The sequence below is a fragment of the Primulina huaijiensis genome, chromosome 11 (assembly GCF_012295235.1).
Source record: "Primulina huaijiensis isolate GDHJ02 chromosome 11, ASM1229523v2, whole genome shotgun sequence".
In the NCBI taxonomy this organism is placed as follows: domain Eukaryota; kingdom Viridiplantae; phylum Streptophyta; class Magnoliopsida; order Lamiales; family Gesneriaceae; genus Primulina; species Primulina huaijiensis.
Genome location: NC_133316.1, coordinates 17,415,723 through 17,431,630, shown reverse-complemented (window position 1 = coordinate 17,431,630; position 15,908 = coordinate 17,415,723). Strand labels below are relative to the sequence as shown.

Below are 15,908 nucleotides of genomic sequence, written 5' to 3'. Positions count from 1 at the left end.
CAATGAAGCAAAGTGTATCCAAAATACCTATCACCAAAATAATCAAACAACTATGGATGCAAACTCTATAAAGCCGAAATCTTGTTCAACGAACAAATCTCAAACAACACTTTGATTTGTTATTGTGGTTAAGCTTCTTCAACACTCCCCGGCAACAGAGCAACATGCCTCGACTCGAGCCCTTAATTTATTTAGATTAAATCACTGATTCCTGTTCGTGCTCTCACTTGCGGCGTCTCTCACTCTTAATTTTGTAGCCTCTATTTTTTTTTATATAAGATATCTTTGACCTAGAAATTATTCCTTGAATAGATTACCTACAAAATATGAAAAAATATCTTTATTTAGAATAAACTCTTTTAAATAAATCAATACTTAGTATATATCTTATCATTAATTGCATTAGTATAGAGAAGCAAAACTCTATATTTTTATGCACATTATTTTTAAAATAGAAAATATAATCAAGGAATAAATTAAGTCTTGCATGCCCAGACGATTTTCTTTTCAATCTCCCTTTTTTTTCTCTTTCTGAACAAAACACGCAAAATGTTTATTAGTAGAACTCCAATTGAGTTAAAGAATATCTTCCCCTGAATTCAGCAAAGTTAAACGAGATGTTGTTAGCGGTGTTATAACACGGGATTAGAACACTTATCAATTTATTCAATAAGAGCAAAACACTAACATTATAAGCTAACAACCAGAGATATAAACTTAAAAATAAGGAGTTTCATCGCCATCACTGATTTCATATGTATTTCCTGCTTCTTCACCATCTTCATGTTCGCCCATTTTTGTTGTTGCACCTTTTTCTTCAATTCTTGCATCTTCTTCTCTTTTTTTTTTTTTTTTTTTTTTTTTTTNCAACCATGTGATCTCAAAATCCCATAGATAAGTGACCCCCCGTCTGCAAACTGAAGCACGGTTTTGAACACAAGCTTTCCAAAATGAAGGTACTCTCAGTCTCTATGGAGAACAAAACAAGTGCATGTGGTCTTGTAACCACTGTTGTATTTGTTGAAGGAGTCCAACTGCGGATGGCCGTTTGTAGAGCACTGAATAGTTAGAAGTTAAGTTTGTTGCGAACAACCTTTTTGGATGGTTCAACGTACAAATCTCAAACACCACTTTGATTTGTTATTGTGGTTAAGCTTCTTCAACACTCCCTGGCAACAGAACAACATGCCTCGAGTCTAGCCTTAAATTTATTTAGATTAAATAACCGATTTCTGTTCGTGCTCTCACTTGCAGCGTATCTCACTCTTAATTTTGTAGCCTCTATTTTTTTTATATATATAAGATATCTTTGACCTAAAAATTATTCCTTGAATAAGATACCTACAAAATATGAAAAAAAAAGTTTTATTTAGAATAAACTCTTTTAAATAAATATATACTTAGTATATATCTTATCATTAATTACATTAGTATAGAGAAGCAAAACTCTATATTTTTATGCACATTATTTTTAAAATAGAAAATATAATCAAGGAATAAATTATGTCTTGCATGCCCAGACGTTTTCTTTTCAATATCCTTTTTTTGTCTTTTTGGACAAAACACGCAAAAATGTTTATCAGTAGAACTCACATTGAGCTAAAGACATATCTTCCCCTGAATTCAGCCAAGTTAAATGAGATGTTAGCGCTGTTGCAACACGGGACTTGAACACTGGTCAATTTATTTAGAAAGAGCAGAACACTAACACTATAAGATAACAACCAGAGATATAAACTTAAAAATAAGGAGTTTCATCGCCATCACTGATTTCATCTGTATTTCTTGCTTCTGCACCATCTTCATGTTCTCCCATTTTTGTTGTTGCACCTTCTTCTTCAATTCTTGCATCTTATTCTTTTTTTTTTTTTGTTTAGAGGTATTCAGGTACCTGAACTTCATAGTGTGCTATGAACTCTTTAGCATTGACAATTTGCTTCAGACCAAAGTCAATATGGGCCTGTATAAATGAGAGGGACGACATGATATAACCAGAAGTTTTGTTGAGGTCGTTTTGCCAACCTCATGGGAAACACCAGCTACAAACCATGGAAGATTGAGCATTTTATTCCCTTTGAAGTATGCTGGTGCAATCTTTAGCCGATCATTAACATCAGAGATCTCTTTATCCAAATCGCTAGTCAACCATGTGATCTCAAAATCCCATAGATAAGTGACCCCCCGTCTGCAAACTGAAGCACGGTTTTGAACACAAGCTTTCCAAAATGAAGGTACTCTCAGTCTCTATGGAGAACAAAACAAGTGCATGTGGTCTTGTAACCACTGTTGTATTTGTTGAAGGAGTCCAACTGCGGATGGCCGTTTGTAGAGCACTGAATAGTTAGAAGTTAAGTTTGTTGCGAACAACCTTTTTGGATGGTTCAACGTACAAATCTCAAACACCACTTTGATTTGTTATTGTGGTTAAGCTTCTTCAACACTCCCTGGCAACAGAACAACATGCCTCGAGTCTAGCCTTAAATTTATTTAGATTAAATAACCGATTTCTGTTCGTGCTCTCACTTGCAGCGTATCTCACTCTTAATTTTGTAGCCTCTATTTTTTTTATATATATAAGATATCTTTGACCTAAAAATTATTCCTTGAATAAGATACCTACAAAATATGAAAAAAATAGTTTTATTTATAATAAACTCTTTTAAATAAATATATACTTAGTATATATCTTATCATTAATTACATTAGTATAGAGAAGCAAAACTCTATATTTTTATGCACATTATTTTTAAAATAGAAAATATAATCAAGGAATAAATTATGTCTTGCATGCCCAGACGTTTTCTTTTCAATATCCTTTTTTTGTCTTTTTGGACAAAACACGCAAAAATGTTTATCAGTAGAACTCACATTGAGCTAAAGACATATCTTCCCCTGAATTCAGCCAAGTTAAATGAGATGTTAGCGCTGTTGCAACACGGGACTTGAACACTGGTCAATTTATTTAGAAAGAGCAGAACACTAACACTATAAGATAACAACCAGAGATATAAACTTAAAAATAAGGAGTTTCATCGCCATCACTGATTTCATCTGTATTTCTTGCTTCTGCACCATCTTCATGTTCTCCCATTTTTGTTGTTGCACCTTCTTCTTCAATTCTTGCATCTTATTCTTTTTTTTTTTGTTCAGAATGCACCACTATATCCAGAAGTAAGCGGTATTCAGGTACCTGAACTTCATAGTGTGCTATGAACTCTTTAGCATTGACAATTTGCTTCAGACCAAAGTCAATATGGGCCTGTATAAATGAGAGGGACGGCATGATATAACCAGAAGTTTTGTTGAGGTCGTTTTGACAACCTCAGGGGAAACACCAGCTACAAACCATGGAAGATTGAGCATTTTATTCCCTTTGAAGTATGCTGGTGCAATCTTTAGTCGATCGTTAACATCAGAGATCTCTTTATCCAAATCGCTAGTGAAACCATATGATCTCAAAATCCCATAAATAAGTGACCCCCCGTCTGCAAACTGAAGCACGGTTTTGAACACAAGCTTTCCAAAAAATGAAGGTACTCCCAATCTATATGGAGATCAGAACAAGTGCATGTGGTATTGTAACCACTGTTGTATTTGTTGAAGGAGTCCAACTGCGAATGGCCATTTGTACATCACTGAATAGTTAGAAGTTAAGTTTTTTGCTAACAGCCTCTTTGGATGGTTCAGAAAGAGCTCAATCAATCCTCCTATGAGGACATCAGTAATTTCATTGATATCACGGGACAATCCTTAATCTTTGGTGGGAGTATTGTAGATATCATCGATCACAGCGGGATTAAAATTGTACAGTCTGTCACAGACAAACACACATCTATATTTTGCCGAACTCTCATTACCCACACTGGATGAGATATTTGTGAAGGATTCAAGAATTGGATTCGGCAGAAAGGTGTCATTGTCGTCACTGTTGACAGGAGACTCGTTTTTTAAGAAACAATGTCTAATTTTGCCTCCCATAGGCATCCACATCGATATTCTTCTCTTCTATCAATCCAAGGTTGACGTAAAGGGGTCACAAAAACAGAGAAAATCCTGAGTAAAATTTTGTAGATAATGACTTACTCAAATAATAGTCTTCAGTATCGACGTTGTCCTCAATGTCGTCAACATTGTCTTCAACACCGATAGCAACTTCATCAGAATCACTTTCTTTATCATCACTGTCATCAGTAACATCACCTCCATCATCATTAGCTTCAATTGTATATTCTTCAGAGTCAAAGTCAGAGACAGAATCAGATCGTCCTGGGTGATTGTCATCGAATTCTTGCAACATCTCATCATCAGGTTCTTCAAGATCAGAAGATGCTTTCTTGAAGGCTTTATGCTTCTTCAGTTGGAGAAGAAATATATCAAAGGATTCTTCATCATCGGCAGGATCGCTCGGTCCTTCAGACACTACAATTCATCATTAGAGTTGGAGATTTTATTTGTCGCAGTAGGAGCAAACTTTGGTCGAATCACCAACTAGAAATCTTCATCATTCGAGTCATCACCAGACGTGAAGTCTTGGTCATCTAGAGAGGGGGTGGAAGAGGATTCACCATTACGTTTAAATATCTTGGATGGAATGAGATCGAGATTATACCAAGCCTGACGTTTGGACCACCAGGGCTATGGTGGAACTGGAAATACTCAATTCAGAACCTTAAAGTTAGGAAGATTCTCTACATCAATTACATTGCCTGGTTCACCAAGGGCAATAGTTTCGAGGGGTACTGGTTCTCGGTCACTCGCAACAAATTGAAGTGGTTTTGTCTCGGCTGAGAGTTGAGGTTCATTTTTCGGTGTTGTCACACGAGGTGAAACATCATATGCCCCAGCCATTTCGCTTCTTATATCCCGAGGATCCAGACTGATGCCTAAACGGTAATAGAGCTAAACGGTAATAGAGCTACAAAATTCCATCTTGCATCTAAACGGTAATAGAGCTAAACGATGCAATTAAATTTAAAATTAGCTACATTTAAACTCCTCCAAGACTTAACACCACTAATCCATTAGAAATCACGAATATTCGGATTTGGACAATTAAGGTTTATTCCATATGTCACAGATTAAAACTGACAACCCACTTATCAACAGAAAATTACATAATCATTAATATGCATGTTCTAATTATGTCAAAAATATTATTTTAAAAAAATATCATGTGATCAGAATGTGAGTTGTTTGTACTCGATGTTGACAATATCTCTCAATCTTGAAAATGATTTTAAGATCTTTTCTCCTACACTCTCTGGTTATTTAAATTACATTTTGATTAAGAAGTGGTAGGTCTCACACTAGAAAAACGATCTTCATTTAACTCTTCTAAGTAGTTTTTTCAATTTTTCATGTATTTAAACTCAGAAGTGATAACTCTCACACTAGAAAAACGATCTTAATTGAATTTTACCTTTAAATAAAGTAGTATTTTATAGTTTGTGTATTTTTGGTTGAGATGGAATAAAATAGGAAAGTACACAATTTTAAAAGGATAAACGGTGTTATTAAACGTAAAAGAAACATGTAAGGATAATATTATCAGTTTGTAAATTTTTTTAAAATGAATTCATATATTTATTTTAGGCACATTCTATGTGTTGGGATATGAGGGTAAAACTGCCCACGAGGTATATATATAAGAATATGAAGACATAAATGCACATGTTGTAATAATTTAGACATTTTGCCCGGAGCATATGTTAAGCAAGCGATAGCACGTTGCTGCCAAAACCTAAGTTTTACAAATAATACATCTAGAAAAGAATGATACACACAAGGTCCAATATGTTCATCAAAACACCAAGAATTGAACACTGTGGCACTCAATGTAATGGAAAATTGTTCGTTAAAGAAATTTGAGATTTACACATTACTTGTACAAGCATCATGAACAAGACGATAATCGAAGAATAGACGGGATTATGTATTAGGGAGGAGAGGACCCTCTATCATTGCTTAATGTTCAGTTTGGAACGAGAGGGCTAGGCCTAGGAGATTTCCGCTATGAAACCCAATAGGATTGAAAATCTTAAGTACTAAGATTTATTGTAGTGATCTTCCTCCTGCTTCTATTACATATATAGCCACCACTTCGGATGGACAATAAGGAAAAAGTCATAGAATATCTTTGGCTAGCCTTACTGGTTTGTCCTTAAAAAATGCCACATCGCTGTTGGGAGTCGTAAGCAGGTGATGGTCTAGATTGTCTTCTTCGCTTTCTCCTGCTTCAGATGATCCACCAGAATCCATTCCATCTTCTGCTTTAGGAAAACACAAGGTTTTACTCGAAAGATATAAGTTGCAAATGTTGTTGATCATAAGGTTTTGTAATTTGATGGGGAAACATGGTGATGAAAGGTGTCAAATGACGAAACAGAAGATAAAGACTTGACCCATCGAACAGTTACAAGCTTGTGTGGATTCAATCATTTGATAAGAAAGGTTGACAAATTGCATAGATACTACGGAAATTTGACAATTGAGAATAAATTAAAGTGAACTCCAAGATATTTTTCTCCCACAAAACTAAATTTTAAGTTCAACATAACACACAAAATTAACCCAAAAAAATTTACCTGAATGCATTTGATGATCAGGGAGATGTCTGACTGATGTAGCCTGAATACTCTCCGGCAACAGACAATTACAGAAAGCTCCTGAAATTAGAAATGAATTACGTGAGACAGAAATTAATACCCACTCTCCTCAAGAATTTACTGACAAGTGCCGAATTGAAATGTTTATAAATTTGAAAGGCACATACTTCTTTGCATTTCTTTCTTAACTAATTAACTTTCTTGACTTCGAATTCAGCAACCTTTAACTTTAAAATGGAAAAAGATTAGCTTCTCTCATCCTTACGTTTTCTTCACTATTTCTCACTGATTGAAAATAATATCTTAACCAAGAAAAACTAGACTTGAGTCGACTCCACTCAGTAGGGGTGAGCAAAACCGGATAATAATATCGATTTTGCAAAATTGCAAACCAAACCATTAATAATTAAAAACCAAACCTAGGTTCGTATCACACTTAAAAAAAGGAGAAATATTTATCTTCTATGTCCCATTCAATTTCAGTCTAAATAATCGGAAAGCATAAAATTTATAAAAGTAACATCTATTATCAATTTTTCATAATATTAATGATATAACATTAACTAAAAATCAAATAATCAATACATATATATAATATACTTAAAAGTACAATATATTTATAGTTGGTTTGGTTTGGTTCGATTTGATTTGAATTTTTTTATCAAAACTTCGAGCCAAACCAAGTTTTTCGTTTTGTTAATTAAAAAACCAATCCAAACCGTTATCGACTAAAAAAACCAATCCAAACTAGCTGTTTGGTTTGGTTTCGTTTGGTCTGATTTCTGCTCAGCCCTAACACTCAGTTTGAAGGTGATATTTATTTTCGAGAAAAATGTAAACTTCAAGGGGAAAAGCTCATACAATTTCACATTTGGAAGAGGCTTCCTTGGCAAGATTAATAGCCCAATTGTTCCATGGCATCATATCAAAAAATTTGGCTCCAGATACTGGTGCAAAAAATTCAATAAAAGATATTCCTTACCAATTCGAGCCAATCTATTCACCCATCCGGGTATGGGGCTTCCCGTCAGACGCAAACAGACTTCATCGGTAAAATGGTTGCAATTTTTGGAAATCAAATGGTATGAGTCCCCATGATATCTGTTGGAAAGATCCTCCATAAATGACCGAAATTCTGCACGAGACATGTCAGTGCTGCCCACAAGTATTGAACGCCTAAAAACAAAACCAGGGCAACCTCTAGGTTCGACTTCAAACACTCCACTAGTTGGGTATTCATGAGCTCCAAAGCCATATTCCATTTCATGAGCTGCATCAGAATAAAAAGTTATTGGTTACTATCTGTAAATGATTATCACATAATATAAATCATTTAAATCCAAAAGTGATCACATGATATAAAACTCTAATAAAGTGCATGTAGTAAAGTCCCTTAATCCATCTACATTGAAATGCCGAAAATAGCTCCATTGGTTTGAAGTGGTTTTTTTCCCCAAACCGGATTACACTCCACGAGAAATCAGATTTTCATAAAATTCGAAATATGATCCAATCCAATTTTTTTGCTCTAGCTAACAAAGCTTCCACATCACCAGTATAAAGCTTCACCAACATGCATAACCATAAGCAGTTGACCTACAGTTTCCACAGTTTAATATTTGCAAATAGCAATAGCATTGATATAAGTTGCATATAATTTCTAAACATAAGCATTTTAGAAACACAAAAACAAAGCAACGACTACGCCACCATTTCACAAACTAAGATAGTAGGCAATTTCCGAGGAAAGTAAAAGATAAAGCACAAGTAAAGAAATAGCTGAAATATATTTCTCCAATTATATGTATTTTAGAGAATTTTAGACACCCAACAACAGAAGCTACAGTTAACTACCGGTTCACAAAGTTATTAAGAGAAAAGGCAAATTTCCATGGAGACAAAAAAATCTGAAAGAACATAGACATGCTGACACGACCACAGCACAAAATAGAGAGAAATGAGAATATAAACTGATATATGACAAAGCAACAAGAACAACAATACTATGAGTGAAACACCCAGCCAAGGATTAAATCTTTTACAAGAAGGCACTCCTCTCTCCCTACCCTAGTGCAAGCTAGCAAAATCAAGGAAACAAAAATTAATACCCCTCAAACCAACTCTAGTCTTATTTAATTTCCTTTTCCCTCTCCCCAAGTAACTTCTAGGCCCAATTCGTTTGAGCCACAAAACTCTCTAAACTATTTAGGCTCAATCTACTTAAGTTCCTAACACATTCTGGTTGCACTCTCAGATCACAACAAAAGGTATCTACATTATCCGGTTCAAAGTTTAAACAAGAATAAGCTATAAAACTTCATGATTGCCAGAAGGAGAATTAAGGAAAAGCTACATCACCAAATGCAAATAAATAAACAGCATGCATTTTATAGAATGAAATCATATTGCTGAGTTTTATTTCTTTAGATCAGTTTTGTTATTGCTTTCATTAGTATAGCATGGATTGAGATCGTAACAATTTGTCTGACCTGCTGCAAACAAGATGGGAGAAAACATGTCAACCACAAGGGATGAAGCAAAAATATAAGTGAGAGAGAAGTCAGTATTAGGTAGAGAGGAGAAGGATACAAATACTCAAGATCAACTAAATAACCTGGAAGACAGAGTCCGTGCACCAATCTTTGGCATCCTTGCTGGAGATGAAATCATTGATGCAGTGAATCATATGTGGAGAACCGCGAACGAAATTTCAGAAATTGATGGAGGAGGGATTTCCACCTGGAAGCGGAAGATGAACCCAACAACTACATACCCGAAGAGATGATTCACTCAGCAAAGAATATTAGCAAGGAGGGCGTGAGATGAAACAAGTCTGAGGATCCGGTGGCTCCCAAGTTTTAATGGAGCTGATCCTGGTGGTTATCAAAAGCTGAATGGTATTTTTAAATCCAAGGTACCCAGCAGTTACACAAATTCCAAAAGAGGTAATATGTATGACGAGGGGCAATACAAAGGAGACATTGGATTAACAAAAAGAATTCATAAATTACCTGGGAAAGATTCACCCAGGAACTTAATAGACACTGCAGCAGAAGAAAAGCCTCAAACCAGTATGAATTATTGGCTTCACTTGGGCAAGGCCGACGAGTACTAGAGAAGTATGTGAAGCAATTTCAAACTTTTAATGTAGAACATTGAAAGATTACCATAAGAACAAATGCTAAGAAATTTTCTAAGCGGATTGGACTATGGGTTAACAATAAGGGTGAGGTGAAAACCCATGGTGGTCCCACAACATCACTAGGGCCATGGAATTTTCCCTTTGTGAGATTTATGGGGGTGAAACAGGGGGAGTGGATAATTAACAGGTATTGCTTGGGATAGTCTAAGTTGGACCCACAAAGAAATTAAATAATTAAGCCAAGTCAATTAGTGTGCGCTGCTCATGGCAAAAAAATGGGAAATTCAAGAGCTCGGATGACTTAATATTTCGCCTAGGAGCATCCATGGGTTGCTGGTGGTCAGCAATGGTGGTGGCAGTGGAAGCAACCAGATTAGGGGCTTGAGTGCAATCCAGAATCCATGGGAGCATCATTACATTCCTACCAAGAATACCTCAACAGGAAAGACAAGGGCTTGTGTTTCTAATGCGGACACAATTACTACCAAAAGAATTAATATCCTGATAAATTATTATGCATCACTATTTGGCGGAGGATGAAGGACCTACCGAATAACACCCTTTATTGACAAAAAAATGAGGCGATTGAGGAGTACATGGAAAACATGGTAGATTGTGGGATGTTCGAACTCCCACTTGCAGGAATCAACCATCCTCAGAAAATAAATTGTGTGGTGCACTGCTCTTTGTGTTATGATAGCCAGCGGAGCTAGTTGAATTATTTCCAAAATTTTGTCAGAAAATAGGGTTTGAACATAGAAGAACTAGGGACTCTGGGTAAGATTAAGAGATGGGCATTGAGTGTCATTCCATGGGGATGTCTTAGCAAATGACACTCATGATGTATTTGCTCCCATTGTTCGATTAGAACTATTATACTAATATTTTTTCTTTCGCGGCTCAAAAATATGGAAAATTCATCAAATAGATGTAAAATCCGCCTTTTCAAATGAAATCCTCGAAGAAGAAGTCTATATTCAGCAACCACCGGGTCACAAAGTCAATGGATAAGAAGACAAGATTCCCAAGCTAAAAAAAGCTCTCTATAGGTTGAAGCAAGTGTGAAGAGCATGAAGAAGCTGAATGGTTAAAAGTACATGCAAGAGAAATAATTCACCATATGTCCTTCTAGCACGTTATTTACATCAAGAACAAGAATACAGGAATGTTAGGGTCCCAAATCATGGATCTCGTTATGGTGTTATTTATCGGTGAAAAATGAGGGATTAGATGCTCATTGAAGAGAGGATCTCACTATGTCTTGGTTTTGAGACTCGTTTGGAGAGAACCTCAAATCTCGTGACAAAAATTCGAAGTTCCCACGTGCCAAAGAAAAGATAGACCCAAATCTCCTAAGACCTCTTTCCATCTAGAATTCTATTAACTTATTAAAAAATTCAAACAAATCAAAAGATAACTGATCAAATTAAACAAACTAAAAGATAAACACAAACTGAAAAAATTGTTTAGATATCCATCAGCTTGGGCTAGCATGGGCTTTGTGGCCTGTTACAAGATGTCTTGATTGTTTGTTTCCATATCAATTACTTGATCTTAACCAGATACAATCCAAGATGTTTGAGTCCAAACAAGCAATGACTGAGGAGTTTGAGATGATTCACAAACTGTGGTATTGACTATTGATAGATGATTGGAGAGTTACTTACGTAGCTTAATGTTGGAACCGAGGTTATCGGTGGAGAGTCTACAGTGGATAGAATATTGTACATAAGACCTTTCAGACAACTTAAGAGATTACACCATTTAAGGTAAGGTGGTTTATGGGAGCGCGCTGCCCGCTCTTGTTCAATATTTATTGGGCGAGACAGTAATGGAAGCTATATCTCAAGATTCGATAGAAAGAGAGGAGATGATCTGTCAACTCAATTAAAGTCTTCATCAAGCTCAACAACGAGTGGTACAGTACACTGATGCGCATCACAAGGAACTATCTTCTGAAGTTGAAGACTTGGTCCATATGAAGCAACGACCACACAGACAACAATTAATAGCAAGGTTCTAAAATTCGCTAGGCGCTAGTCAGACACCAAACCAGTGTCCATCGCCTAGACGGGGACTAGGCGCCCGTCTAGCCGCTGCTAGGTGTTTTAAAAATAAGAAATTTTGGTCACCAGATGAACTCATTTTAGTTACCGGACCCATTTTTTAAGCCAATAGATTAGGCCCACTTGTAACTTAATGGGCTTGACACATTAAATGACACACATGGCCAACCATGATACCGCAATCATATCTCTGCCACCAAATGACACATAGCAACTATCAGGGTAACAATAAAGCAGCAAAACAAACTCAAACTACAGCTAAGGGTGAAAAGAATATGTTCCAACACCCTTCATCAGTCACCAAATGTGAAAATAAGCTCATGCTAGATTTCAATAGAGAATCAAAACAAAAAATTTACTGAGCTGAGTCTAGTACAAAGAAATGGTGAATTGTCAAGTAGTCAACCACTGAATTGAAAACATGAAGTATAGAATATACCTTCAATACCAGAATGAAAGATTCCGAGGCCAAACCAATAGAGGTAGTTGTTTATGGGGGTAAGATCATACACGTTTAGGTACAACATCGAACGACTTTTCTCTCCATTGCTCAGCTCCTCTGGTGAACTATCAGAGCTTGATGAAACTGGAATTAAACGCATTTTATATAACCCCTCCTTGCAACTAATCCCCCAACTATTCAAAATGCATCTAGATTGTTCTTCCTATAACTCCATCTTAACATCCAGGTAAAAGAAACTAGTCAAAACCCCTGATCAAAGAAAAAAGACAAACAAGTCAAGTCACGCTGAAAGTTCAATCCATACTGAAAACACAATAACAATAACAGCTTTTTTATAGTAGAAAAGCAAATATCAAGTCTAAAAATTCATTTTAATGTTCGTCTTCATGGAAAAAAGTAGCAAACTAGCGAGCTCAATCTATTAAGTCTATAATCCAATTGAAAAATCCATTTTTTTTCAGGAGATTACGAAACAAAAATTTTCTTTCAGAACAAGGATTTACAAGCTCGTGATATCTATCACCAATGGAGATCTACCAAAGAGGGCATTTCTTTCTCGATAAAGTATGAAAATAATTCCCAGTTGAATGTATAATGTATCACAAAATTTAACTATTCCTACTCAACATCAAGCGAAGTTTGATGCCCCTACTATGTCACAATATCTAGCCGCTCAACTAACCCACACATCGCCCCTTTTCACTGCCACTGCTCCGAGCTGTTGCAATGATGCGTATTTCCACAACACCAGCTCATTCTCCAACAAATTATCAACTTGAAAACCTCGATGCCGAAAATGGAAAAATATTTTAACACAGCTCGAGCAAATTCTCAATGAGTAAAAGATCCCACATGCAACGAATCAAGGAAAACAACAATTTCGATCCAAAAACAGTTCAATTAATCGAAATGAAAAAACGATCCATCATTTCAATTGATTAATAAATATTTATATGTAATTTAATTCACATGATCACATAAAGAAAACGTGTACGTACCAAGAAATTCAGGATTTGAGAGGTAGCAATTACGGTGGATGAAACGAAAATCCGCGGATGTGGTGTCCGAAGGATTCAGCTTCAGATCACAAAGAGGGGAGCAGACGGTCGATATTTTTGGAGAATAAAAAATGTTTAGAACAAATAATAATAATAATAACTAATATACGGATACACCAGTTGAGTGCTTGTATAATATTTTTTATAATTCATTTGATTTTTATTTACATAAGAATCAAAATATAATTATAAGAAATAAAGAGAGATTACACCGTAATTTTGTTAGAAAATAATTTTGGTGAATTTGTCCATAATAGAAGGGCAAAATGAATATACATATTTTGGTTTCCTTGACGATTTTTATCTTATCTTCAACTTTAATAAACTATTGGAAATTTTGGATATATTTTTTTAAAAATAATCCTAAAACTAAATGTTACACAAATTAATTAGACGACATGATATATATTTCCTTTATTGTCCAAATGTATAATATATATTAATATTAGTATATCGGAGCATGCATTTATCTATGTACAAATATATTTTTAAATAAATATATATTATTAAAATAATAGTTTAAAAAATAAATTTAGAATATTTTGAGAACAATTGATTTTGGAAGGACATTTGTGAAATTTAACTCTAATTATTAATTTTGCAGATTAATTTTTTTTAAATAAGATATTGGCAGTTTATTTTTGAAATTTTTTAAAATATGTATATATATCAAGGTTCTAAAAAGCGTGAAGCGTCCCGAATCGCGGATGTCGAGCTCCAAGCTTTTCAAGCTTAAGCGAGATTAGCACAAGCTTAAGCGTGAAAAGGCGTTTTTTATCTTTAGTGTAATTGTAATTATCTCAAACCAATAAATTGATAAAATAATATATAAATATGATAAATTTAAGTATGATGCATTGATTCTCATATTTATAAAATCATAAAAATATCAAAATTATAATCTTTATTTGTTTTTGCAACTAGACCACATTAAAAATGTTAAATATTTGTCAAATCATTATCAGACACGCTTAATCATAATTAAAATTAAAAAATAAACATTTAAATTATAAACCTAATTTATTATTTTAAAATAAAAAGACATACCTTCAAAATATAAAAAATTAAAAAATAAATAGATGCGATTAATTGTGCTTAAGCATGCTTAATTATGCTTAATTCGGTCAAACTACAGTTTGACCGCTTTTTTCCGCTTTCTCCGAAGCGGGGCGTTTTTTCCGAGCTTCAAGCTTAGGCGCGCTTAAACGGGGCTTAAGCGGACTTTTTATAACACTGATANCGTCTTTTAACGTCCAACTTTTTTTTTTGAAAATATGCACAAATTTGAAGGAGTTCTTGACCAAGTTTGATTGGTTATAAAATTGAATGTAATGCACCATCTTTTTATATGCATAGTTCATCTCATCAATTTCATATTTTTAATCCAAAAAAAATTCTTTCTAAAAATTTCAACATGTTGAAAATTAATATTTTAATATTGAATATTTGAATATTGAATGTTGAATATTTGAATGTTGAAAATTAGGTAAAATTAGGTGTTGAATATTGAAATTTGTGTGTGATGATGAAGGTAATGATGTAATTTATTTTTGGATTATTTGTAAAAATTTCCTATAAATAGATCTCTCATTTGTGAAGAAAATCACAATTGAGTTGAGAGAAAAATATTATAAAGTGTGTAGTGTGATAATTTTGAGAGTTTGAGATTTTTACTTTTTACCGTAAATTTTTACTTTTTCACAACACGTTATCAGCACGAAGCTCTAAAAGTCTTCCATATTTTTCCAAGCTCCAAAACAAAAGAAAAAGGTAACAAAAGTAATAATATTTATTTTACTGTTTATTTATTTATTGTGTATATACTTAATATATAATATAATGTTATAATAAAATAAATTTTTCAAAAACTTGTTATAAATCCTGGGAGGATGTTAAGACGACATCCCACACTCCCGGTAAGGGATACGACAAGTATAAAAGCCTATAAGATTTTTAAACAAAATATCTTATGACACCTCATTATAATATTGTGATATGATATACATAATTATTTAAAAAATTACTAATATTATATACATCATATTATTACCATAAAATTATACAAATACATACATTTATTTTCTTATACACCAACGATCATAAACAGCCCTATAAATATGATCTAACAAACACATTTCAATCACTCAAACTTTCTCTTCTTCTCTAAAATTATTCTTCATCAAATTTTTGAAGAAAAAAGAAGATGACTTTCACAAAGTTATTTTTAATTATTTTGGTTATAATACTCACGAATCTTGTACTTATCGGAGAATATCCTCCTCGTGTGTTTTCTTTATTTTTACGAATTCTTGTATTTGTTGTTTATCCATTACTTTGTATTGCAATATTCATTAACTAATAAAATACATCGTAATTTTTTTTAGTACCACCATGTCAAACTTGGCAAAGCTCGAATTCATTGCTCTTGATATTACGGAAAAAAATTATATGCCATGGACTCTCGATGTAGAAATGCATCTTGAGTCATTAGGTCTAAATGAGACCATAAAAGAAAATAGCATATGCACATCACAAGAAAAGGCAAGAGCCATGATATTTTTGCGTCGACATCTC

General features: G+C 34.2%; 1 protein-coding gene across 2 annotated transcripts; it reads right to left on the bottom strand.

Moving 5' to 3' along the window:
• Positions 1 to 5,778: 5,778 nt before the first annotated feature.
• Positions 5,779 to 13,414, bottom strand: LOC140988722 (deSI-like protein At4g17486). 2 transcript variants are annotated; one of them, XM_073457773.1, is made up of 5 exons: positions 13,275 to 13,414; positions 12,253 to 12,525; positions 7,588 to 7,875; positions 6,585 to 6,665; positions 5,779 to 6,266 (listed from the first exon to the last, which is right to left on the bottom strand). In XM_073457773.1, the coding sequence occupies exons 2-5, from the start codon at positions 12,413 to 12,415 to the stop codon at positions 6,124 to 6,126; spliced, it is 675 nt and encodes a 224-aa protein (XP_073313874.1). In that variant the 5' UTR covers positions 12,416 to 12,525; positions 13,275 to 13,414; the 3' UTR covers positions 5,779 to 6,123. The 2 variants fall into 2 exon arrangements, with proteins under 2 accessions (XP_073313874.1, XP_073313875.1); XM_073457774.1 differs by lacking the exon at positions 13,275 to 13,414 and adding an exon at positions 12,959 to 13,065.
• Positions 13,415 to 15,908: the final 2,494 nt, after the last annotated feature.

Excerpts from the sequence above, each read along its gene's own strand:
- LOC140988722 (XM_073457773.1), bottom strand. The coding sequence starts at position 12,415 with ATGCGTTTAATTCCAGTTTCATCAAGCTCTGATAGTTCACCAGAGGAG. Across the intron at positions 6,666-7,587 it reads GAATAGATTGGCTCGAATTG|GAGCTTTCTGTAATTGTCTG; the intron begins GTAAGGAATATC and ends TTCTAATTTCAG. Across the intron at positions 6,267-6,584 it reads TGATCATCAAATGCATTCAG|AAGATGGAATGGATTCTGGT; the intron begins GTAAATTTTTTT and ends TTCCTAAAGCAG.